Below are 27,710 nucleotides of genomic sequence, written 5' to 3'. Positions count from 1 at the left end.
TCCGCAATCGCCGATCTACATTTAGGAAGCCAGCGCTTCGAACCGCCAAATCGAGTAGCAAGTATTTCAATTGCCGCACTGTTCCCCCAGTTCATGCAGTGTAAGATTCTATCGTTTTATGTAAATAGGAGATACCATTCTGCATTTACCTTTGTTAGTAAGCTTGTAAATAAACCTTTGTTGTGTTAGTGTTTCTTTCTATATTCATATCCCCAGTTTCAACTGTTAGTGTTGATAAGTTTTTTTTTTTATATTTCATATCGAACCTGAAGCGGACCTCCCTCAGAGGCCGTAACATTGTCTCTGAGATCTCCAGGTCCGTAACAACCTGTCATAAGCTGGGGACTGCCTGTACTAGGTATTGCAGCAAAGGCTGCAATACAACTTTTAAAAGCTTGTTATGATCCGCATTCTATTTGTATAATTTGTAGGGGTCCAACTTGCTCACCGGATCTGACTTGTGGGGAATGTGTCAGTTGAGACAGTAAAGCTTGGAAAACTTTAACTATGCATTAAAAAGTTGGAGAGATAAGAAAAGGAAAGCTGCTTTTAGGGCTGGCTCAAAGAAGCATTTAGTTAGTCAGGAATTGTCTACTGGGAATGTCTCTTTGTCTCCTTCTGAACCTTCCCCCTCATCTGTTGAACCCATTCCTAACCCTGGCTCTCTTGTACCCAAACCCGATGCTGTTGCCAACCTTGAAGCTTGGGTAGAGAAAAAATTTTCGATCACGTTACTGGCGATGGAGAAGTTAGGAGCATCTCTGAAAACCTTGATTGATAAGGTAAGTGTGAAGTGAGTGCCAGTGCTAGTGTTGTGGAGGAGGTGGCTGTTCGCCCCACTGATTCTCCTGTCAAACTCCCCATCACTTGGGAGGAGGCATACTGGTAGCCCAAGGGAGGTCAGTGGGATCTGCCCACGAGCAGTTGCCCCCCTCAGGCAGTCCTGTTGATAATTCCCAGGTCGCAACAACACCACTGGAAAGGTGTATCTAAGGATACACCTCAAGTGCATCCAGCCCCAGGGAGTTATCTCTCGGGCACCAGTGGTGCTTCGTAGACGAGTCCCATCCACTGAAAAGTAGGACCCATAAGGTGTCGCCTTCTCCTGTCCCCATTAAGAAGGCTAGTGTACTTCAAGAGGATCAGCGGCCTTCTTGCAGCTTTTGGGACTCTCCAGAGCGATTTTCTCAAGATTATGATGGTTTCGAGGGGCACTTTAGTGAGAGGATTCCTTCTTCTAAATCTCATTCCTCCTTGAGGAAGTTATCTTCTGGACGACACTCTTGGGAGGTCACATACAGGAAAGATTCAGAGTGCCCATTAGTGCTGGATCCTTATCGTTGAGTGCTAAGAAGTGTAAGACACCTGTGAGCCTGTTGGCTAAGAACAAGTTGTCTTTCCCCATTTCACCTGTATTTCAAAAGCACACAAAGGCACAGGATATATCTAGGCTTGAAGAGCACACACTGGTGCAAGAGTGTCCATTGACATATGGGCGTCCATTGGCACAGGATTTCCCTATTGTCCTGGAGCCCCAGGTAATACAAGAGAAGATGTTGGCACCCAAGTTCCAATTGCCACCACAGCTCCCATGAACGCCTGATTGCCCTTTGATGCCACAGCTCCCACGAACGCCCATTGGTGCCACAGCTTCCACGAGCGCCTGGGCTCCCACAAGTGACTGAGCTCCTATCAGCACATCTCGAACAGTCTGGAGTCATTCTACGACCTACTACGACAGTTAATTTCTTCCATTTTACTGACAATGTTGCAAGTTATGGCTGTCACTGATCCTTCTGTTGCAGCCGTTCAAAATAAGATAGACGGTATTTTAAGATTTTTATGAAGTGTTCAGTACTTCCTGTTCAACCTCAAGCAAACTTATCTCCTGTTTGTTGGCAGAAGAAGAGGAGGATAAGGAGTCTTCTCTGATGGCGTACAAGTCGCTACTTCGCTACTTCATAGTGAACCTCACAGACGCTTTCTCACTAGTGACCCCAGCTTTGCCAAAGTCTTCTAATATGAGAAACAACCAGGTGGATTCATCCAAGTTGCCTAAGTTAGTACTTTCCTTTTTGGTATGTAAGGCTGTGAAAGAAATTAACCTTTGGCTTGAGGAGAAGAGGGAGCAAGGGAAGGTTAACTTCAATTTTCCTCCCTTTCGTCTTTCCATTTGAAGACATTTATGTTATGAGACCAGAGAAGCTCTCTCTTTGGGTGTATCTTCCTCTGCCCAGGGAGACTTTTCCAGACTTATTAACTCTGCCAGGAGGTCAACATTTATTTCAGCCAAGATAATGTTTACAACCTCTGAATTAGACCACTTCATCAAGAATATATTTTGGGTTTTTGAGGTGATAAGTTTCCTTGACTGGACCGTAGGAGCTTTGGGCCACAAAATCACGGATTGTGCAATTATAGATGAAGATTCCTTTTCAGACATTTCTGCCATAATTTCCAACTTCGACAAAGGCATCAGGGATGGTTCTTTGAAGTTGGCTTCTCTCTTTACCCTGGGCATCCTAAAAGAGAGGACTTTGGTGTTCTTTCACCTCCAAAGGTATATCTCATGCAAAGGCCCACCTTGCTTTAATCTCCCCTAGACAAAAAGCACCTTTTACCGGAGGACATAGTGATTCAAGTGTCTTCTGCCCTGCAGAAGAAATCAAAACAAGACCTGCTGTCTCAATCTAGAAAATGTCCTTGTGATTCCACTCCCAGTTCATGTTTTTTGCCTGCCACGCGCACTCAGCCCTTTCGTGGGCAGGGGAATCTCTAGATCCTACCCTAGATTGAGGGGTAGAATAAGCTTCACCCCAAGATCCATCAAGAAATCCACGACTAAAACCTCTGCAAGAAAGTGATGTGTTAGTCCTTTGTGCACCTGTAAGCAAGACCTCAACAGTTTAGGAGAAACTGGGAAGTAAGAGGGTTGGAATCTTGTATCTTAGAAGTTTTAAGAGAAAGATACAATATTCCGTTCGCAAGAACTCCACCCTTATCAGGCTCTTCGATAATTTTGAAAGCTTACTCAAAAGATTCAGAGAGATTCATTGCCCTTTCGAGAGAGGTTTCGTCCCACTTTCAAAAGAGAAGGCTTTAGAGTTAGTAGTAGACCCACTAACCCTAGGATTCTACAATTGTCTATTTGTAGTGCCCTATGCCTAAGGGGGCTTGAGGCCTGTGTTGGGCATAAGCACTCTGAATCAGTTTGTCAAAAAGACAAAATTCAAGATAAATATGAATCAGACGGTTTTGTTATCCATCCGTCAGGGAGACTGGATAATTTCCATCGATATGGAAGGTGCTTACTTCTATGTTCAAGAACAAAGTCTATTAATTCAGAACTCTGTGGTTTGGGCTTTCGACTGCCCCGCAAGTGTTCACATGAGTCTTAGCCCCCACTGGAAAATGGTTACATCGAGTCGGGAGAGAGTATCCCTATACCTAGACGACTGGTTTTTTTCGGTCGCAAACAGAGAAAAAGTGCATAGAGGACCTGCAGAAAACTCTTTCTATAGCTCAAGAATTGGGACTTCTGATAAACCTGCAGAAGTCACAGTTAGTCCCCTGTCAGGAACTAATTAATTTGGGGATGAGGCTAGACTCAGTGAATTTTTGGGCTTTTCCATCCCCACAAAGAGTGGAGTTGTGCCTGCAGAAAATGGATCAGTTTAAAGCCCTTCAAGAGAGCTCAGCAAAGGAATGGATGAGTCTGTTGGCACTCTATCCTCAATAGAACAGTTCGTGTCATTAGGGAGACTGCATATGAGGTCTCTACAATTCCTCAAGGCAAAATGGAACAAAAATATCCTCAATAGAACATTTCGTGTCATTAGGGAGACTGCATATGAGGACTCTGCAGATCCTCAAGGCAAAATGGAACAAAAAGAAATTTCCACACTCGTTTGTGTTCCAGATCACAAAAGAGATAATAGAGGACCTGCATTGATGGAGATTAAAAAACAGGCTGTTAGAAAGGAAGTCCCTTTTCCCACTGAGCCCCGACCTAGTATTCTTTTCAGACACGTCCAATCTAAGTTGGGGAGTGATCCTAGGGAAGAAGGAAGTCTCAGGGACTTGGAATTTTCAACAGAGACAGTGGCATATCATTGGGAAGGAATTAACTGCTATCCACTGGGGGTTGTTGGAGTTTGCAGGTGTGGTCAGCAACAAGGTAGTGGCTGTCCACTCGGACAGTACAACAGCTCTCTCGTACATCAGAAAACAGGGAGAAACTTGCTCGTTTTCTCAGTGCGAAACGGCATGAGTTCTGTTGTTTTGGGCCAAACAGAATGAGACCAGAATCTTAACAAGATTCATTTAGGGGAAATGCAACATACTCATGGACCAGTTAAGCAGCAAGAAGCAGGTCCTTCCCGCAGAGTGGATGCTGAACTTGTTGGTCTGCCTCGATCTGTGGAAACTTTCGGGCAAACCAATTTTAGACCTTTTTGCCACATGAAAAAACCACCGTTTTCCTCTTTACTGCTCGCCAGCCCCAGACCCGCAAGCATGGGCAATGGACGCGATGCTTTTAAACTAGTGGGACAAAGACTTGAATGCTTTCCCTTTGTTCAAGAGAGTGAGAGAAGTCATCAATAAATCCATTCCAGCCAGCGCAACAATGGTTTCCGGATCTGCTAGAGCTTCTGGTAGACTTTCCGGCATTGCTTCCACAGATAACCAGTCTACTCAGACAGCCTCACTTCAGGAGGATCCATCAAGGACTGTCCACTCTGTCCCTGACCACTTTTCTGAGCAAAAGGTTTTTCAAACCAAGCTGCAAGAGCTGTTGCGCAATGCAGAAGAAAATCCTTGTGATGTCTACTAGGCAAAGTGGACAGTCTTTTTATTTGGTGCAAGAAGTATAACATATCATCTTCTCAAACATCTATTGCGGAAATCGCTGATTTCTTTTTACACTTGAGGACATCTAGGAACCTGTTGACTTTGACCATCAGAGGATACAAGGCAATGCTGGGCTTGATCTTTAAGCACAGAGGGATAGATTTGTCAGCTAATAAAGATCTTTTGGATCTCATCCAGATCCTTTGATACAGAGGAACATAAAGGTTCTAAGACCTTGTCTTGGAATCCAGATGTCGTTCTTAAATGGCTTTCAGAACCATGTTTTGAGCCATTGAACACTTGGTAACTTGCATACATAAAAATGACATTTTGATAGTAAAATAAGATTTTATGTATACTTACCAAGTAGTTACATGATCAGAGCCCTCCCTCCTCTCCTCTCATGGATGGTAGGGCATAAACAACTGAAATTCATGCTAAGTTGGTTCCTCTCTCCCCCGGTAGGTGGGAGGTAGGCGGGTATACTTAGCCAAAACAAATTCATATAGCGCTACCGGGAATTTAAAAAATTCTAGCTGCTGACGGATAGAAACTATAGCTATGTAACTATACTTGGTAAGTATACATAAAATCTTGTTTTATTTTAAAAATGTCATTTTTATGTATGCATACTGTCATTTTTCTACTTAAGAGCAAGTTAGAAAATATATACTATTATCATTTTGGCACTGATTGCAATATTGTAGGAAGGGCTTGTAGATATTTAAGCTTGGAAACATTATCATATGCACTTTTGTTTGTTAATTATTCTTCAGTGTCAGTGCAAAGAGGTATAGAAATTTCCACTGGAGTGTTGTCAGATCTGCAGTCTAACAGATGAAATTACCCAAACATAAAATCTTTAATACAATAATGTAATATATATATCTAATAAAAAAAACAGCTTGATATTCGGGATAAAAATTCACTATCTGTATTCCTAAAAACTCAGACCAAATGTTAGAAATTTCCATTGGAGTGTTGTCAGATCTGCAGTCTAACAGATGAAATTACCCAAACATAAAATCTTTAGTACAACAATGTAATATGTATCTAATAAAAAAAAACAGCTGGATATTCGGGATAAAAAAACACTATTATCTGTATTCTCAAAAACTCCGACCAAATGTTTCTGTGCATTTGTCACATTGAAAAGTGGTTTTTGTAGATGGAACTCTTCATAGTTACCGAGTGTTAGGTGGAATGTGTCATTAAGTTAGGTTGAATATCTTGAGTTTCCAGTCCAGTGTAGAGAAACTATACCATTTATGATTTATGTGTAGATGTGAGGAAATATGGATGTTGCAGGGAAATCACTTGCAGACTTGTGTCACCATTGAGGATGTGTAGAATTAGAAATTACACATATTGCATGTCTGTAAGGATTACTTCAGGAACACGTTTTCTGGACTGAGATTGCAGATCACTGGTCACCTCTGGAGCCACGAACATATGGCTGTAGAAACGTAGTGATCCTTCTGTCACTTCTTACCTTCAAGGTTCTGCATTTCTCCATGTTGTCCTTGTAAGTTCCAAAATCCAATGGGTGCAGAAGCAGTTTGTGGCATATCTCCAAAGAGTGAAGTTTGTAACCAACAGGATCATCCGTGTTTCTGCTCCTATCTCTTCCCAAGACTTTCATAGTTTTGGAAATGTCCTCACTATCAAAAGAATTGACCATCAGTGGACAATTAAACTCCATCTTGCAAGGCAGGTATGAACTTCCCTCTGGACTCCAATGTCAACTGTTACCGTGGTGGTGGGCAACCACTATCTTTTAGAACAGTGAAATCCAGAAGGCGTATTGGGGAGAATATAATTGAAGGTACTTAGGAGGAGTAGAAGGAGTTCTGTGTTGTCATGACCATCTAATTAATTACTCCTGACTGGCATTCTAGGCATCTTTGAAGCAGAGGTCCCCGGATTGTCATTGCAGTTTTAGTAATATTTGTCACTAGGTTTTTCAGCAGTCCTTTAGTTCCTGACCCAAAAGGTCCTCAACTCTCAGGTCTCTCAAGTAGGAGAGAAGTTGTCTCTCATATTTGCATTTCTCTTGTGTACAGTAAAGCTGGCCAGATGGTATACAATCTTGAGAATCTGTAAGATTAAAGCCGCAGTAGCTGCTGCTGAGTTTTAACTCTCTTCAGTCAAAAGGGCACTTAATGAACCTAACATCAAATTCTGCCAGGTCATGATAGCCTGGAACTCCATAGGAACCTCTGTCATGTCCATCTCACACAGAGACAGCATTACAGAAAATAGATTAGAAGAGGATTGGTTCCTCTGGTGATCCCCTCAGCTGAGGAAGTTACATAAAACGCATGGAGATAACAATCTTGAATCTCGGAGAAATGTCAAAGTTGTTGATCTGGTAAGCAGAAGGTTTTAATGGCAGCCATCAGTCAGTTGTATCCTCTCAGAAGTCCTGTGCTTTCCATTTATAGGTTAACACCATACAATATGACTTTCACTGCAACAGAAAATTGGAGCTGAAGCTTGTTTTCAAGGTAGTTGGTTGACAGTCCCGGATAAGAAGAGTTTGATAGAGGGATGCCCTCAGTCTTCAGAGTATGATTCAGCATGTTCTTTGGAGCTGTGACTGGAAATGATGACACCACTATAGTCGATTCACTTAAGGTAGATTCATTTTTTAATTTTAGTCTATCCTAACTTTCTTTACACAAATGTATAATCTACCCACCTGCACGTGTTCTCCAACTCCAGTATGCTCCGTAAATCACCTTAGATCAACAGCACAACAAGACTTACGACCCAAAAACTCCTACCAGACAGAGAGCTCTCTCCTACTAACCAAACAGCATATGCACGTGTCTCCTTCTACCCCGTGTTATTGCTTACATCCAACCGACGCCGCGGCCATCTTGTCTATGACGTCACAGCCTATGACGTCACAACACAACTTAAATACATCAACAGACACCTTCTAAAATCAACCATATGCTGTCCATATATAGTACACCCACCATATTTCGACAATGCATAAAATACCAATAACAATTATACAATATATAATCATCTTTTGCCTACGAGACATTTGTTTGGCGGCCTCTGATTGGCTGGTACTGGGAGGTATGCCGCTTGCTCAGTGTCTCATTATTTTTGTCTTTGGCTTAGAAAATTAGCAATATGTTTATATTTCTTCCTGTTTTTATTTATCATTGGATTTTGCATCATTTATGCGATCAAGAGCAAATAAAACTTGTGTTTTCATACAAAAAATTCACCCTGAATACGCTGGTGCTTTCAGATTTTAGATGCGTGTGATATGTAAAGAGAAAAAAAAGAATGTCTTATTATGTTGCGTTTGTAAATGATTAAGGTTTGATGGTATTGCCGAGAGAATGTGATCTGCAAGACATTGTTGCGTTTGTCATCTCAGCGAGAGATTTGAGTTGCCAATTAGTGATATAAGAAGGTTGCAGTTTCGACAATATTTATCATGTTCATTACATTTTCTATAAATGAATACACAGAATTCCCATTATGACTGTCGAACATTTTCAATCCAATATCATAGTATGTTTGGACATATCTGATAAGGAAAAAAATAATAATAATCAGATGGATACATCTGGTATCATTAGCTCAGGTGTAGGCGGGCCATAAGGAATTCAGTCCAGCAAAGAAATTGAAAACTGTGGATAGACAACCTTGCACTCTTCAACTAAGCCTAAGCTTTAATCAGGTTGTTTCAGAATATTGTTTCTAATATTATTATATTAATATATTTTCAAATGAAAGAGATATCAGAGACTTATTTGAATGAAATGAAATAATAATCTCAGTGAAGTAATAAACAAAAAAGATTTAAAAAAGACTGACTTCCTTTGAGGCTGAGTCAAGTACAGATGCAACAGGATAAAACATATTCTTCATTTTCTCTTCACATATTACATGCATCTTAAATCTGAAAGCACCAGCATATTCAGGGTGATTTTATTGTATAAAAACAAGTCTTATTTTTTCTTAATCGCATGAATTATTCAAAATCCGATGATAAATAAAAATAGGTATAAAGAATGAAATGTTTCTCTCTTCACTTTTACTTGTTGTAATTCCTGTGTTTTATCTTATTGATTTCAGGATTGATTTCAGGGAAAGATTATTTAATTGTACAATTAATACCTGAATTCTTTGGTATGACCTAAACTTTTCTATCTTTTGCAAAATGTGAGATAAGTGAAGAAATATAAACATTGCTAGTTTTCTAAGGTACAAACGAAAATTTGACAAACTGAGCGAGCAGCCTACTTCCTGGTACCAGCCAATCAGAGGCTGCCAAACAAATGTCTCATGGGCACAAGAATCTACCTTAAGGGAATCGACTATAGTAAGCTGGAAGCAGCAAGGAAAGATGTAGGCAAAGTTTGACCACATAAGTCAGCACTGTTGAAGGTAAGGGTGTTTGCTGTACAAGCAAAGCAGTCAACATAGCTGACAGTAAAGGCCTAGAAGAAATCCCTAAAGATGTCATGACCAGTGAAAGACAAACAGTAGCTATCACTGGAATAGTATTAGTGGCAAGGTCCAGTCATTGGAGTAACAGAAGAGGCTGAAACAGAATTATTTATCGTTCACTGATGTTGCAGCTAGAGCACTCAAAGCTAAAAAGCAGGAGCAAGGCTGGTTTGCAAAACAAGTTAAATAAATAAGCAATAGCAGTGGCATTAATTGGACTAATAATATGGCAACATAGAGAGACAACATATCAGCAGTAGAGACATCAGCCTAAACAGATACTGCATAGCAGGAGCAGTCACAATGCAGCAGCAGAAAAAGCAGCAACAAATTGAAAAGCAGACATGAAAAAAGCAATTACCCTATGAAAGATATTCTGAATAACACCAGACAATAAAGAAAACAATTCCTGAAGTTGAGTAGTTTTTGGCAACAAATGTGAGAGGAGCCTGGAAAAGGATAATGGCACTGGAAATTGCATCAAATAGCCAAGAGCAGAGTGGGCAATAAAGGTGAGCATTAAGGAGGTGAATGGGCCGAGATAAGAGAGCCATCCAGTCAGTAGACAAGAATGAGCAAGTGGGTGAGACAAAGATTAGCAAGCTACTAGGTTGTGGCTCAGTCAGTGGAAACTAAGCCACAAATAGCAGAATTCAGGTGAGTGGAGTAGGTTGATCATCAGGTGATGGGACATGGCTAGAAGACTAATGATCCTTTACCTTGTCCATGAAAGATGAAGATTCATTTGCTAATAATAATGGTATCAAGGACTATGAAACAGAAGAAACAAGAATGTCTTCGGCAGCATGCTTCTCCATCCATCAAGTGTGACTTCCTCAAGAAGTTGGAACATCATTCTCAGAGCCAGGTGCAGTAATTATTGAATGTGTTACCAGGAGCAAGTATTTGCAGTAGGCTACTAGGCAACTTCTGGAGTAAACTCCCTGTATTTGCATTCTCAAGCTTTGCAAACTTGCCTATTCTCAGATTCTCTATGGAACATATATAGGCATTATTCACGGAAAATTCGCCTATTTGCTGTATTTTCTAGTGAGAAATATTCACTAATTACTATATTTTCATATAATTTTCATGACTAAATGTACTTTTTGTGATACAACTATCAAAATACTCGTGTATAAGCATTTTTAGAGTTTATTTGTCTTTGTGCTATCAAAATAAGTGTTTTTAGAAGGGTTTTAAGTATTCTAGATTTTCCACGTGTCCGCCACCATTATGCCTCAAGGTATTCAAACAACAAGTACTTTACTGCAACCAGTTCCGTTTTATTTTCTGTGATTTGACTTAAGCAGTGAAGTATCTTTCAATTTTTATTTTAGGACATGAAGCACGGAGGAACACCACTACATTGGGCAACATCGAGAGAAATGATCAATGCTATGAGCGATTATGGCTGCAGTGTCAATGCCCGAAACTTTCATGGCCTTACTGCTCTTCATAAGATGGTAAGACAAATATGTTGTTATGACCTTGCAGTAATATGTACATTGCTTCAGAGATTTTTACTGTCACAGAATTGATGATGATGTGTGGGGGAGAGTTCCAATTTGTAGTTTTGAAAGGTGTAACTTACTACAAATAATTAAACGGAACTCACTTACTAGTCATATATTCATGATTAAATAACCAAAGACTTTTTATGGTTTCTTGTTTTTGTGTATGGGAGGAATTGGCAGTTCTGTATGAAATAAAAAAAGTAGGGAAGAATTAATACAAAGTAAAACAAGTAAACAGAGAAGTAGTGAAAATTTATTTTTGGGGACAAAATTGATTAAGGAATTTTGAAGTTTTTACTAAATCAATCCAGGAGCATATGCTCAAAAGGTACAATTTTATATAAGTAACTTACCAAGTAATTACATAGCTTTAGTTTCTGATACTACAGCAGCTGAAATTTGAAATTTGCAGTAGTGATTCTCTTGTTTTGGTGTAGGTAACTAGCCCCATCCACTTTCGGGAAAGAGAGGAACAACTCGGCAAAGAACCTCAAATGTGTTACTGCTGGCTGACGACGAAGGTTGTTAGCTTTCAGCTTATTTGGAATTCGTTTCTTTACTGGTTGTTGTTTTGAGACAAGTTTGTGAAGTATTATTTACTTTGGTAGCCTTTTCCCAATTAGTCAGTGATAGATTTTTCTTAAAAGAAAAGTTTTCACGATTTTGACTGACAAGATTTAGACTTATTTTTTCCCAACTTAAGACCTTTTGGTAACCGACTTGCAATACGAACTGACTTCAGCAAAGTATGATTTGCATACTATTTGCACAAATTGCAGGGGTCAAGATTGTTCCTTAGTATTATCTTGTGATGAGTGTGTAGACTGCGACCCAAAATAGTGGAAAGTCTTAAATTCCCATCTTTCTAAATTAGAAAGGAATAGGAAGAGAAAAGCAACACTTAGAAATAACAATAAGACTTCTGTTAGTCAGGAATCTGCTTGTAGTATTGATGTGCCTGTCATATCTGTGTCTTTAAAGGGGAACTTCTGGTTGATAGCCATTAAATTTCATCAAACAGAACTTTTGATAAGCTAAAAAATGAGACAGTTCTGCTTGAATCTGTATGTAATCCCAAGTTTTTTACAACCTAATTTCAAAATAGCGCCGAGGTACTTCAATGGAGAGCGCCATTTATCCAGGATTCGACTATGTTGCCATCTGGCGGATTAGTACCGATGACATGGTGCCACGGTCGCCTCACAATAACAAGCACAGCAAAGCACACCTATTGTATTGTATTCGTCCACGGTTTTGTCAATTGTTATACAAATAGTGTCAATTATGCCAACTTGTGTGGCTTTTGGTTGTGCCAATACTTCTGGCAAGTGTCCAGAAGGTATATCATTCCACAGGATTCTGTCAAATAGAGATAAATCAAGTCGCTGGCTGATGGCTCTTCGAAGAGAGGATATGAACATCAAAACCTTTCAACCTACGACGCAAACCGTTGTCTGTTCGGACCATTTCTTGCTAACAGATTTAAAAGGTAACATTAGGAGCTGGTTATTAGGTAGGGCTATGAAATTTTTATGTTTTGGGAACTTAATTTCCCTCTGAACAGACCACGGTACCGACGAAGATAGGGCGGCTATCTACCACTATATATACTATGGTGCTTTCACTTGTATGCATTTGAATTGAAATTTTTTCTTGTCAATCACCATGTGAGTGTGGTGTGATGTGGTGTGATGTGGTGAACAGCAGTTTTCTAAATGTGTGTGTGTGTTCATGAATTGATGAGGGCCTTTACTTACTAGCCCTTTTGAACGAGTTTAATTAATGGGGTTTTAGAATTTATGGCTGTTTGCCTAACTATGACCACTTCAGGACTTCTTTATTACCCATTTCAATCATATATTTTCAGCTGATAAATACAAACCAAAAAGGATATTATCTGAAGATGCTGTGCCCTCGGTTTTTGTTCCACCTGTCTGCGCCTACCATGGCATGACGTCATGCATAACAGATGAGCGACACAAAGTGGCTGCGCCCATGGTGTAGTAGAAAATTAGTTGTAAAAAATATGAAAACACCCCTTTCAAAAAAATATTTTCACCAGTGGTATTTAAATGGAATCATACTATATATGGAACAGCTAAAATGCAACCAGAAGTTCCCCTTTAATGTCCCCTATTTCCAGTTCTCTAGCTGTGCCACCTGATCCTTTACCCAGCTCCCACTCTTCTGACTTCAATACCATTGCTAATCTTGAGTCGAGATTTGATCACAGCTTGAATTAATTGTGGAGTCTGTGGCCCAGTTATGGATTTTGTTTCGAACCCTAATGGATCAAGTGAGTAAAGGTAGTGTTAACAGTGCAAGTGAAGTATTGGTGGAGGAGTTGGCTGCCTGTCCCACCAATTCTCCTAGGCAAAGTTCCCTGGCACTCCCCTGAACCTGCAAGAAGCCATACCAGAAGCCCAAGGGAAGTTGATGGGGTCTGCCCACAGGATGTCAACCCCTGAGTCATACCTGTAGTAAAGTCCCAGCCAATGGAAAGGCATCTTTTCAGAGGTGAACCTTGTTTTGAGTTCAGAGGCTTCTAGCCCTGGAAGTAGGTGCCATTGGCGCTTCTGTGACGAGTCAAGGTCATTGACAAGGCCAGCAGTGGATGTGTCCCACAATCCTCCAGTGCCTTGTAAGAAGATCAAGGATCCTTGCTCAGTGGCTCACAAGGAGCCTTCCTGCAGTTTTTGGGACAGCCCAGGGTGTTTCTGACCAGAACAATCGGATTCAAAACGTCTAGCAATGGCACCTAAATGCTTGTCTTCCGTTCTCAGTCGCAACCACTCTGAAAGGAAGTACCTCAGATTTCATTTTCCATGACCACGTCTTCCAGTTTTGAGCCTTGTGTTTCAGACTTTCGACAGCCCCTCACTGGCAATTGTAGTTCCCCCTACAGGGTGGCTCCATCTCATTGGCATAAACATCACACTCTACTTGGACGATTGGCTCAGAAATCCCAGCTGGCTCTTCTTCAGGAGACAGTATATTTGGGGATGATGTTGAACTCTCAAGTTTTTTAGGCTTTTCCATCCCCAAGATAGTGGAATCCTGCCTGCCCACTGTCATCCAGACTTGTTCATCATTTCTGTAACCCACAAGACCAAGCAGCACCTACTTTGGTGGAGGTTCGAAGACAGGTTGTTAGAAGGGAACCCCAACTTAAACTTTTATGCAGACGATTTAGACATAGGCCGGGGAGCTCTCCTTGGAGACAGAGGTCTGTGGGACATGGTCATAGGAGCAAGAAAAGTTCACATAAATGTGAGTGTTAAAGGCCATTCACTTGGGGTTACAAGCCTTTGCCTTCGAGGTGTCCAGCAAGATGATGGCAGTCCACTCAGACAATACCACAGCCCTATCCTACATGGACAAGCAAGGGGAACACATTCTTTCTCCCTCTGCAAAGCAGCAAGGGATCTTCTCCTCTAGGCAAAACAAAACCAGACAAAAATCATGACCAGATTCATCCAAGGCAGACTGAATGTCTTGGCAGACCAGCTGAGCAGATGCAACCAAGTCATTCCTATGGAGTGGACATCAGATCCACTTGTTTGCCTGGACCTGTGGAGACTTTGGGGAAGACCTACTCTGGACCTCTTTGCACCTTTCAGAAACCATCGTCTCCCTCTTTGTTGTTCGTCAGTTCCAGATCCCTTAGCTTGCAACAGATGCCATATTGCAGTACTTGTTAAACAAAGACTTGTATGCATTCCCTTCATTTGGGATAAGAGAAGACCTGAACAAGTCTCAGTCACCCAGAATGTGTCAGTGACATTATAAGCCCCATTTTGGCCTCCTAAGTGAGTGGTTCTTGGATCTCCTGGAACTTCTGGTAGACTTCCCAAGGCTTCTACCACTAAAACACAATCTGTTTACACAACCCATTTCAGGCAGTTTCATCAAGGTTTGACAGGTTACAGACAGTCAAGAAGCTAATTGGAGCTAAAGTATTTTCATGGGTGGCTGCAGAATCTATTGCAAAATGCAGAAGCCAGTCATCCGCCATTGCATACTAGAACAAGTGGTGTATCTTCCGTACTTGGTTCAGAAGTAATGGCAACTTGTCTTCTAAGACGTCTAAATCGCAGATTTTGTGTTATTTCTGAGGACCACCAGAGGCTTGTCCTCCTCCATGATTAAGTTATAGGTCCATGCTTAGCTCTGTTTTTAGGCATAGGGGCCTGGACCTATCCACTAACCAGGATCTATCCACTCGTATTAGATCATTTGACATTTGTAAGCAAAGGAATTCAGAGTTAGTGTCATGGAATCTAGATATGGTTCTAAAATGCCTAGCAGGTCCTGTTTTTGAACCTCTTAGCGCCACATCCATTAGGGATGTTACTAGGAAGAATTTCTTGGTGGCCTCAGCCACTGCCAAAAGAGTCAGTAAAATACATGCAATTGACAGAAGGGCTGATTTTGCTAAAGGTGATGTGATCTGCTCTTATACCCTTGGATTTCTTGCAAAGAATGAGACTCCATCAAAACCCTGGCCTATTTCTTTAAGCATCAAGAATTTAGTAAAAGTTTTAGGTTCGGAGGATGAAGAGAGAACGCTTTGTCATGTGAGGGCTTTAAAATATTACTAACATAAGACTGAGAAGATATGGGGGCCTTCCAGTAACCTATGGTGTTCAGTCAAAAACCCCACTTGACCCCTTATGAAGAATGCCCTTTTGTTCTTAAAGGATCTCAGTCATGGAGGTCATTCTCAGATTGGAGATCTATTTCCTATTTTTAAAGTCAGAGCTCATGATATTAGAGCTGTAGCTACGTTGTTAGCTTTTAAGCATAATCTCTCTCTCTCTCTCTCCTCTCTCTCTCTCTCCTCCTCTCTCTCTCTCTCTCTCTCTCTCTCTCTCTCTCCAAGTAACATACTGGAATTGCAAGTCAGTGTTTGCGTCCCATTACTTAAAGGAAGTGGAAACGGTTTTTAATAATTGCAGTAACCTAGGCCCGTTGTCGGTAGCTGGCATGGTATTGTGGGGGAATTGTAGGAAGTACCTCTTCCATCCTGAATTCTCTTCACCTTGACATAGATTGTTGAGTCTTAATGGAGCCGGAGGCTATTATGTACTTGGATACCTTCCAGTTTTTATTGGATGGGTGGTGGTGTTTTTTAATTACAGTATATGGTGTAGGTAACAATGTTGTTTGTCTGGTTGTCTTTTGTGACGATATTGCGGCCAGGACAGGGGCAAATTTTTTTATACTTTACTAGTGATTAGAAATGTCCTTCCCTTGAAGTTCCCATTCATGTAGTAGGTGACCCTTGGCTATACCACCACGCTGCTACGCGGTAAGATGAACACCAACCACAGACAGTATCTCTACCTGCAGCAGCAGCTGCCTTACCAGGAATGGAAAGAACAAGCATTGCAGCAGTGCTGGCATTTTCCTTTATTCTAAAATTCATTACATGTATACGTACTTATGTTTTGGGGTAGAATGTATTAATGCATCCCACCTCCTATCAATGTGGGAATCAGCTATGTAATTACAGGCAGTCCCCGGGTTACGATGGGGGTTCCGTTCTTGAGACGCGTCGTAAGCCGAAAATCGTCGTAAGCCGGAACATTGTCAAAAATCCTAAGAAAACCTTACTTTTAATGCTTTAGGTGCATTCAAAACGATGTAAACTGCATTCTTATTGCATTTTTCATAGAAAAAACCTTTAAATATTGATTATTTTGCATTTTTGGTGTCATATTTCATCTGCCAGATCAGCGTTTGTAGGCGTTGTAACTCTGGAACATGCGTCGTAACCCTGGAAATAATTTCTGATGAATATAATTGAAAAGCGTCGTAACCTCGGAACGTCGTAAGCCAAGACTGTCGTAACCCGGGGACTGCCTGTACTGGGTAAGTTACTTATATAAAAATGACATTTTCATAATAAAATAAAGTTTTAATTATGGAACTTGCCTAGTAATTGCATAGCTATAGTTTCTGTTATTCGCAGCAGTATAGATTCAAAATTCGCGGTAGCGACACCGATAAGCGTGTAGGTGACACAGTCTTGCCCACCTAGCGAGAAGGTTAAGAACAACACAGCCAGTTAGCTCATTCCGTTCCTGTGACTCCTGGTGTAAACATCTGGTGTCGGCAGCAGTTATTCAATTTTCGCCGGTCATTTACCAGATTTCGGTATACAAACCGAGAGTGGAATAACATCAACCGAAAGTTTCAGGATGAGTTTTTTCCTTGTTTTATTGCATTTCACTGAAGTAGTACATCTTTAGTTCGCATTTACAGCAACTTGCAGTTAATTAGTCAACTACTGTTTGATGAGTGTCAAACTATAATATGTAAACATTGGTTGTAGTGAACCAATGTTTACGCTTGTTAGCAATCAGATATTGTTCGATAACACATTTCAGTAGCGATCTTTTGATTAAATCATTTTCACAATGAGTAACACAGCGAAGTGAGATGTCACTTAACCCTTTAACGCCGATTGGGCGTATTAAACTTCGATATAAATTGTCTGTTGGGTGCTGATTGGACGTATGGTATGTCGATATAAAAAAGTTTTTTAAAAATTCGCGAAAAAATAGTTATAGGCCTACTAGGCGAAAACTGTTGAATCACCCGCCTTTGGGGGATGTTGGGAGCTCACGGATCAAGGCGTTGTTTTGTTTACAATCTTTACCCATGCGCGGAAGCGCGAATTTTTTTCTTCTTGCGCTAAAAAGTATCAGTGACACATCTCAGAAATTATTTTGTCACTTTGACAATTTTTGCACCATTTTATATTAGCCGTTACATGGAGTATTATATATGAAAATGTGCGCAATTTCATGTAGAATACAAGTAAAAACAATTCATTGTTGTAGCTTTTATCAGTTTTGAAATATTTTCATATAAATAACGATAAGTGCCAAAATTTCAACCTTCGGTCAACTTTGACTCTACCGAAATGGTCGAAAAACGCAATTGTAAGCTAAAACTCTTATATTCTAGTAATATTCAATCATTTACCTTCATTTTGCAACAAATTGGAAGTCTCTAGCACAATATTTTGATTTATGGTGAATTTATGAAAAAAACTTTTTCCTGATGTTCGCGCGGTAACTCTTCCGAAAAAATCATAAATTTTTTCGTGCAATTGTCGTAATGATTGCACCATTTTAAATTAGCAGTTACATAAAGTTTTATATATGGAAATGTGCGCAATTTCATGTAGAATACAACTAGAAACAACCCATGGTTGTAGTTTTTATCAGTTTTGAAATATTTTCATATATATAACGTTAAGTGCCAAAATATTAACCTTCGGTCAACTTTGACTCGACCGAAATGGTAAAAAAATGCAATTGCAAGCTAAAACCTTTACATTCTAGTAATATTCAATCATTTACCTTTATTTTGCAACAAATTGGAAGTCTCTAGCACAATATTTCGATTTATGGTGATTTATGAAAAAAAAAAAACATTTTCCTTACGTCCGCACGGTAACTCTTCCGAAAAAAATCAGAAATTTTTTCGTCCGAATTATTTTGGGCTGATCTTATCTTTAGCCATATGTTTGACGTAAGATTGTCATGCATTTATCTCATAATTTACTGAGCGTCCAGTGGGTCTGTGGCAGCGTACAGTTGAGCCTAGTAGTGCCCACGAGCGTCCAGCGGATCCGCGGCGCTGGACGCTCAGTGGCGCCTAGTAGTGAACATGGCGCCGAGCGCCCAATAGCGTCCATCAGCGCCGAGCGCCCAATAGCGTCCATCGGCGCCACCGATGCGTCCATAGCGTCCATCAGCGCCGAGCGCCCAATAGCGTCCATCAGCGCCGAGCGCCCAATAGCGTCCATCGGCGCCGAGCGCCCAATAGCGTCCATCAATCGCCGAGCCGCCTAAGTTCGGAGTGCCCCAATAGCGTCCATCGGAGTGCCGGAGTCGCCCAATAGCGTCCATCAGGCGCCAGAGCGCCCAATAGCGTGTCCATTCACGCCGAACACCCAATAGCGTCCCGGATCTCGCCGAGCGCCCAATAGCGTCCATCAGCGCCGAGCGCCCAATAGCGTCCATCGGCGCCGAGCACCCAATAGCGTCCATCAGCGCCGAGCGCCCAATAGCGTCCATCGGCGCCGAGCTCCCATTGAGCGTCCATCAGCGCCGATCACGCCAATAGCGTCCCATCATGCGCCGAGCGCCCAATAGCGTCCATCGGCGCCGAGCGCCCAATAGCGTCCATCGGCGCCGAGCGCCCAATAGCGTCCATCGGCGCCGAGCGCCCAATAGCGTCCATCAGCGCCGAACACCCAATAGCGTCCATCAGCGCCGAGCGCCCAATAGCGTCCCATCTCTCCGAGCGCCTAGCGTCCATCAGCGCCGATCGCAGCAATAGCGTCCATCGCAGCCGAGCGCCCAATAGCGTCCATCGGCGCCGAGGCCCCATAAGCTTCCATCAGCACCGAACACCCAATAGCGTCCATCAGCGCCGAGCGCCCAATAGCGTCCATCAGTGCCAAGCGCCCAATAGCGTCCATCGGCGCCGAGCACCCAATAGCGTCCATCGGCGCCGAGCGCCCAATAGCGTCCATCGGCGCCGAGCGCCCAATAGCGTCCATCGGCGCCGAGCGCCCAATAGCGTCCATCGGCGCCGAGCGCCCAATAGCGTCCATCGGCACCGAGCGCCCAATAGCGTCCATCGGCGTGGAGCGCGAAGTAGCATCCAAGGCGCTGAGCATCCAGCGGTTCCGAGTTCTCAGTATTTTAGCTACACAGGTGTTCAAGTAGTTTTCTTGTGATACATGGATACCTAGTCAGATAACACTCAATCCCAGTTGTTTTTTCTCTCCTGCTACTAGCTCTTTAATTTTAATGATATAACTTGTCCAGTGGTTGAACAGCTATAAGTTCCACTTATAGCTGTGTAGTTGATGGATAGGTATTATTGAAAAATTATTATTTTATGAATGTCATTTTATTGTAAAAATTTAATTTGTACCACATGCTCCTTTGCTTGTCTCCCTCGCCTCCTTCCCGTATACCATTGCCAGTGATGTTGAGATTAGCAATGTTAACCCTGTGATAGTGAAGTGTTGTGTGGTGGAGGAGGTGCTGTTCGTCCCTTGATTCTCTTAGGCAAAGGTCCCTGTCAAGCTCCCCAGCTCCTTGGAGGAGGCATACTGGTAGCCCGGTAGCCCAAGGGAGGTCAGTGGGATTTGCCCACCCACGGACAGTCGCCCCCTCAGGCGGTCCTGTTGTTAAATCCCAGGTCGTGACATAGTGCCATTGAAAAGGCATCTATAAGGAAGTGTTTTGTCTTTCCGCAAGTGGGTTGAGCCAGTGGCGCTTTATTGCAGAGTCTCGTTCACTGTAAAAGGAGGGCTCGTAATACCTATGTTGCCTTCTGTCCCTCCTAAGAAGACCAGAGTGTTACAAGAGGACCAACGTCCTTCTTGCAGGTTCTGGGACAGTCCAGAATGCTTTCCACACAATGACAATGGCTTAGAGAGTCATTGTAGTTAAAGGATACCCTTTTTCCTAGATTCGAGGAAGTTGTCCTTTGGGCGTCCATCAGATAAGGTTGCATGCAGGGAAAGTTCTGATTGTCTGTTGGTGCCAGACCTCTTTCCTCCTATGCTCCCTATTCCAGATAGTTCCTTTGTGTTAGAGTCTAGCTCTTAAAAAGTGTACGGTAACTGAGCGTCTCTTGGTGACTGTGCGTCCTTCTTGAGCAGGAAGGGACTCTGTCCTGCCTTCTGTATCTAAAGTAATTCAAGCCTCCCATTTAGGGCAAGAGTGGAAGACCACCCATTGGCACCTCGGCTTCAACAAGCGGTTGAGCGCTCATTGTCGCAGTAGTGCCTACTGGCGCATGTTTTACCTCTTCTTCAAGAGCGCTCACTGGTCTCAAGTACCAGTAGGCATGTTTTACCTCTTCTTCAAGAGCGCTCACTGGTCTCAAGTACCACTGCTGGCGCCAAAACGTTCAATGGCTCCCAAGAGTCCATTAGCGCCCGAGCATCCATTGGCTCCCAAGCATCCATTGGCTCCTGAGCATCCATGAGCGTCCATTGGCGCCCGAGCATTCATAAGCGCCTGAGCGTCCATCGGCGCCTGAACTTCCTTCGGCGCCCGGCGTAGCTGGGTCAGTAGGAAGTTTTTCTCAGCCATGGACAACGCCTACATCTTCTGTCTTACTGACAGTGTCAAGTTATTACTGTCTCAGATCCTTCGACTGCAACCATTCAAAATAAGTTAGACAGTTTTTGGTTTTAGGAAGTCTTTTGTAACTCCTGTTCAACCTTAAGCAAACTTGTCTCCATTTTCATTGGCCGAAGAAGAAGAGGATAAGGAGTCGTCTCAGACATCCTACAATTCGCTACTTTACTACTTTGTAGCGAATTCTTCAGATTTGTTCTCTCCAAGGCTTCATGAAGCATACTGCTCCTTTGTCCAGCCACAAACAGCCTTGTCCCCTGTTTTTTTTTTTTTTTTTTCTCTAGTGAATTTCTCTGACTCTGTCTTCCCAGTAGCTCCAACATTGCCAGTGTCCTCATTTTTTAAGAGATAATCAAGTAGATTCATCCAAGTTGCTTATTTAGTTTATTTAGGCGATGAAGGAAGCTAACCTTTGGCTTTCTGAAAGAGGTAACAGGGATAGATTAACTTTTAATTTCCCACCGTCACATCTTTTGACAGGAATTAGGCGATGTAATTAAAATTATCTTCCGTGTGGTTGTAGTAGTGGGCTTCCTTGATTGGACTGTTGGAGCTTTGGGCTGCAAGATCAAGGAATGTTCGGTGCTGGATCTGGATTTTTACGGACCTTTAATGAAACAGTTCCATGGAATTGTCTTCTTTTATGTTGGGCATTCTGAAGACGACGAGAGAACTCATGTTCTTTCACCACCAATTAGTGTATCAGACACAGAGGTCTACTCCTCTTTACCCTCCTCTGGATAGTAAAGACCTTTTTCCTGTGGATGCAGTGATTCAGGTAGCTTCTGAACTCCAGATGAAGTGTACCCTGGACTTTATCTCTCTCTCTCACTCAACCAAGTATACTCGTGTTACCACTACTAGCTCACGCCCTTTTCCTTCCACAAGGGCTCAGCTCTTTCATGGCAAGGGAAGTTCTAGGTTATTCCCTAGATCGGGGGAAGAGGACATATCAACCCTCGAACCATTAGGGAACCCTCCTCCAAATCCCTGCTAAGAAGTGAAGAGGCAGTCCTCCCGGCACCTGCAGGGGAAAGGTTCCGCCAATTTGAATGAACTGGGAAGCAAGAGGAGCAGAACCTTGGATCGAATAATGTTGAGAGAAGGCTACAACATTCTTTTCAAGAGCGTTCCACCCTTAATCAGCTTTCCAATAACTTTAGCCTACTCTGAAAATTCAGAATTCAGACATTTATTGCCCAGTCAAGGGAAGTTTCGTCACTTGCAGAAGAAGGCCATGCCTTAGAGTTATTAGTAGCCTACTAACTCCCGGATTTTATGACTGATTATTAGTAAATCCCCCAAGGCCTCAGGGGGGCTTGAGGCCCTTGTTAGAGGTTAGAGGTGAGCACTTTGAATGTTTTTTGTCCAAAGACAAAAATTCATAATGGAAAGAATCAGACAGTTTTTTGTTCCTTCATCAAGGGGACTGGATGGTGTCCATCGATATGGACGATGCATAGTTCCATATCCCAATTCATTGAGGCTCAAAGAAGTTTCTTCGTTTCGTCTTCAGAGAGAGTGCCAATTTACAGCTCCGTGCTTCGGGTTGTCAACAGCCACACAAGTGTTTAAGTACTCTTAGCTTAACCCCCAATGTTAATGGCTGCAACTAGTCGGGATAAAAAATCTCTTTCTACGCTGAATGGCCTTTGCTGCCCCAGTGCTTGGTGTTACACCTAAACTTTATAAAACCAACCAACCAACCAATCTCTACCTGGAATATTGGCTTCTTTGGTCACATTCATAGAAGTTCACAGTGGATGTGCAGAAAATTCCATCATTGGCAGGAGTTGGGACTTCTGATAAACTTGAGGAAGCTACAGTTAGTCTCCCATTTGGATTTTGTCTTTTTGGGGATGAGGATAGACTCGGATGCTTTCGGGCTTTTCCATCCCCACAAAGAGTGGAGTCGTGCCTTCAGTAGGTGGACCATTTGCTAGCCCTTCAAGATTGCTCAGCAAAGGAAGGGAGGAGCCTGCTGGGCACCCTAGCCTCCATAGAACAGTTCGTGTCGTCTGGCAGTTTCACGAGGAATCTCCAGCTCTTCCTAAAGATAACTGGAAAGGGTAAAATTTCCAGACTCATTTGTGTTCCAGGCAACATCTGAAGTAAAGGAGGACCTGTCTTGGTGGAGATCAGAAGACAGGCTATTAGAAGGGAAGTCCCTTCTTCCTCTGAGCCCCAACCTGGTATTCTATTCAGATACTTCCAATCCAGGTTGGGGAGAGAGTATTGGGGACATTCCATGAGACAGTGGCACTTCAATTAAAAGAATTGACGGCTATCCACCAGGTGCTATTGGAAGTTTGCGGACCTGGTCCGCAATAAAGTACTAGTAACTGTCTGCTTGGACAGCCCTCCATTACATCAAGAAACAGGGAGAAACACATTTTTTCTCTCTGTGAAGCAGCAAGAACCCTTCTACTATGGACAGACAGGAACCACACCAGAATCCTAACAAGTTCATACAAGGGAAATTCAGCGTCCTGGCAGTTTAATTAAGCAGCAAGAAGCAAAATCTTCCCACTGTGTTGTATTTTAGCAGAACTAGCTCCTTCTGATAGGAACTCTGGAAGCAACTACAGTCAAGTGCAAACCCTGTTCTATCAGAGTCGGAAGTGCTTTATTGCAGGGAGAAGAGTGGAACCTTGGCTAGATGGTCTGATATTTCCTAGAACCAGAAGCCCAGAGCAGATTTAACCCAAGATGTTATGGCAAGGACATATGCGTCTCATCCTCTTTTTCTTCTGAGACTCAGATTAAAGAGAAGCATTTTCATCTTGTTAGCAAAGCTAATGACATTTAGTACAACCTTTACCCCATTAGCTTTTAAGAGCTATATATCTCATACGTCCATTTTGCATTCGACCAACTGATAGTGTGATCATTCATCATTTCTCATGGCGTAAGATAAATTTTTGGAAAATTGCTAACCTAGGCGGTACCTTGAAAATTTTAATTACTGGCATGGTATTGAGGAAGAAAGCATAGGATTCCCTCCTATTGTCCGAACCTTCACCTGGTAGTGAAGGATCGAAGTTTAGGGAGCCAAGAGGGTACAATGTACCCAGAGCACCCGACACATAGTGGACGGGTTGTGTGTTTTACTTGAGTGTAGGTGACATAATAATCTGGTTGTTTTCTTGTTATGGTACTGTGCTCAGGGCAAGGGCAAATTGTAGTCCTTGTGAGCAATTGGAATCATCCTTGCTACAAGGCTCCCCCTTAAGTAGAGGCGACCCTCGGCTTTACTGCCGCGCCACTACAGGTTAAGTTGAGCACCAACCAGAGGCAGTCTCTACTGCAAGCTCTCTTAACTAACAAGGAACAACAAGCATTGTTTCAATGCTGGCAACTTATCTATTTCTAATTCATTACATGATTTGATGTTTTAGAGTAGAGTATGTCCATTTATCCCACCACCTGTCAATGTGGGAGTCAGCTATGTAATTACTGGGTAAGTTGCATAATTAAAAATTATGTTTTTATAATAAAACAAAGTTTTAATTATACTTACCCAGTAATTACATGATTAGAGCCCTCCCTCCTCCCAGCTGATGGACATAAGCATAAACGGAATGAGCTAATTGGCTGTGTTGTTCCTAACCTTCTCGCTAGGGGGGCAAGACTGTGTCACCTACACACTTATCGGTGTCGCTACCGCAAATTTTGAATCTATACTGCTGCGAATAACAGAAACTATAGCTATGTAATTATACTGGGTAATTATAATTAAAACTTTGTAAGTTTTATTATGAAAACATCATTTTTGTATAGCGGTCCCTCCGTATTCCTGGGGGATGCGTACCAGACACACACACACACACACACACACACACACACACACACACACACACACACACACACACACACACACACACACACACACACCCGTGAATAGTTAGAACCCGCGAATAGTTGGAACCCCACCAAAAATGCTGAAAACAGCCTATTTTGTTAGTTAAAACTCAAGAAAAACCCAATCAAAATTTTTATACATGGGTTTTTTAATAGTTTTATTACAAAAAGTGCATTTTATGATGAAATTGATAAAAAAACCAGGAACTTGTGGATATTTTTCATAGAAAAATACAGCGAATGTGTGAATTTTCCGCAAATAATGTGGGGAAACGTTCCCGAGAGAAATTCGCGAACAAGTGAGTCCGCAAATCCGGAGAACACGAATATGGGGAGTCCACTGTATATACCTACCAAGTAATTAAAGAATGGGACCCTACCCTCCTCCCCTCGCATGGACATAAGGGCATAAACAAATTGAAGTTCTTTGCCGAGTTGTTCTTCTCTTTCCTGAAAGTGGGCGGGATTAGTTACTTACACTAAAAAAAGAAAAAGAATTGCTACTGCAAATTTCAAATTTTAGCTGCTGTTCTATTAGAAACTATAGCTATGTAATTATTTGGTAAGTATTTAGAAAAGTATTTTATTATAAAAATGTAATTTTTTTTTCTTACCAGTCATTTTCTGTAATATGTACTTGCTGCTTCTTACATGCTTTTGTTGCTTTCTTGACCTAACATGAAATGGATTTCCAGTAGTGATTTTATTCGAATTTTTGGAGGATTAGTATACGTAACTTGAGAAGTGCCATAGTATATCATTTTTAAGAACTGTTTTCAACTTATTTCAGGTTGAGCACAATAGGCTTTCATGTGTAATCACACTGTTGACCAGAGGTGCAGAAGTAAATGTCTGTGACAATGATGGCAACACAGCTTTGCACTTAGCCACATCTCCTGGTGTTCTGCAGGCTCTTCTCGTATTTGGTGGCAGTACATCGATTGTTAATAAAAAAGTACATTTTTCTTTTTTCCTTTGAAAACAGTGTTGTGAATGCAGTATTTTGAGTTTTGAATTTTAAAAAGTTTGTAATAATGTAAAGTCCTGGAGTGTTGCATTTGCTGTAAATAATTGGTGTTTTCTAAAAAAAATTTCCTTTTAAAATAGTGGTATGTCTTATAGGATTGCAAACATGGTAAATGGTAATACACTTGAAGTGATTTGTGATGTTATTGTTTATTAGAAAAATGATAAAATATTTTCATTTTTAAAATTTGTTACAGACCTTAATGCAAAACTAGTATGGATTGTAAGACTTTTTTTTTCTCATTTTAATTTCTTGTAATTAAAAAAAAATTTTTTTTACATTCTTATGAGCATGATGTCATGAAAAATGTCTTTACATCCATTTCTCACTTGTTCACAGGGAGAGTCTGTCCGGCATATCATAGCAAGTAGTAGTTTGAGGGAAAAGAACATTATGCTGTACATCCTTCATGCTGTAGGTGCTCCAAGGTGCAAGACACGGCTTGCAAATTGCACTGATGGATGTTCACCATCTGGTTCTTTTGATGGTGTGCCACCTGAGGCTAATCTGGTTTCCAGAAGCAGAATTTCATATGATGACATTCTGGATGCAGCTACATTAGGGAGAACAATAACAGAGATACAAAGAGAAATGCACTCACAAGCCCCAGTTGGGTAGGCACCTAATTGACTTTTGGTAGCAGTGGATGTAGTGGAATATTATGCACTAGTATTGTTGTTTGATTAAGGAGTAGCCATTTATATAATTTTTTCATATTTTGCCATTTTGATTCATATCATATAATTTAAAGATTAAGTTAACATGCTCTGGATCCTTTTATGTTTGATGTAAGTAGTGTCTTCATGCGAATTAGTACATATTTTGAATAATTTTATTTGTCATTGTGTCTTTAATCTAACCATATTCGTACTAATGAACAAATAGTTTTTAGCATTTGCTGGATCCTTTTGTATGTTTGATGAAGTTGGTTTCTTCTTGTAGATTTACATCTGTCAAAGGAAGTGGGAGCCCCCGGAGAGGCGGTCGCATTCTATGCCTTGATGGCGGAGGGATCAAGGGCTTAATTTTGATTCAGTTGTTAATTGCTATAGAAGAAGCTGCTGGTCAGCCTGTAATCAATCTCTTTGATTGGATTGCAGGTACAAGTACAGGTGGTATCCTGGCCCTGGCTTTAGCCTTAGGTATGTACAGTACTTTTTAAGTATCAGTTTCAGTAAATATCCTGTTTATTATTATTAATAAAATAACCACTTCAGAGTTGAAATTCTTAATATTCTTATTGGTGGCCATATGTTCCTTGTGCATGTTTGTATGCTCAATTCATGAGATATATTTTATTTCAGGGAAAACCACACGTTATACACAGGGACTTTATTTCCGAATGAAAGATCTTGTGTTTGTTGGCCGCAGACCATATGATGAAAAGCCTTTGGAGGAAATCCTAAAACAAGAGCTTGGAGAACAAACTTTGATGTCTGATATCAAGGGAACCAAGTGAGTTGTGACATTTTTTTATTCAAGTATTATTGAGGATTCTTACCTATTGTTGAAGTTAGTGTACATCTTTGCACAGTCAAGTGTCATCGGCTGACCCAGATGAACTATCTATAATCACCTGTTTCCCCCTAGGTGGTGTTGGAATGCATGTGTTCTTGTCAGAATTCTTCAAGCTGTATTCTTGTGCATACAGTTTGAATTGACTGTAACATTTTGACAGTGTGGCTCTTATTCTCTTAAAGTATTGTGCTTGTTATCTGCAGCAAGCAGAGGTAGAAGTTTTAAGCTCTCTTCAAAAGAGGTTGTGTAATTTGAATGTATATCCAGATGGATATG

The 27,710-nt window shown here is 41.5% G+C and overlaps 1 protein-coding gene across 1 annotated transcript in view; it reads left to right on the top strand.

The window, feature by feature from the left end:
• The window catches only part of LOC135225270 (85/88 kDa calcium-independent phospholipase A2-like), a 174,809-nt gene that overhangs the window by 91,905 nt on the left and 55,194 nt on the right, over nt 1–27,710 (top strand). Inside the window, exons 7-11 of the mRNA XM_064264599.1 lie at nt 10,671–10,796; nt 25,680–25,844; nt 26,256–26,530; nt 26,859–27,058; nt 27,221–27,371. Of these exons, the coding sequence (XP_064120669.1) occupies nt 10,671–10,796; nt 25,680–25,844; nt 26,256–26,530; nt 26,859–27,058; nt 27,221–27,371 (917 nt within the window). The remainder of the gene's footprint in view (nt 1–10,670; nt 10,797–25,679; nt 25,845–26,255; nt 26,531–26,858; nt 27,059–27,220; nt 27,372–27,710) is intronic.

The sequence above is a fragment of the Macrobrachium nipponense genome, chromosome 13 (assembly GCF_015104395.2).
Source record: "Macrobrachium nipponense isolate FS-2020 chromosome 13, ASM1510439v2, whole genome shotgun sequence".
In the NCBI taxonomy this organism is placed as follows: domain Eukaryota; kingdom Metazoa; phylum Arthropoda; class Malacostraca; order Decapoda; family Palaemonidae; genus Macrobrachium; species Macrobrachium nipponense.
This window is presented reverse-complemented; position numbering and strand designations above follow the sequence as displayed.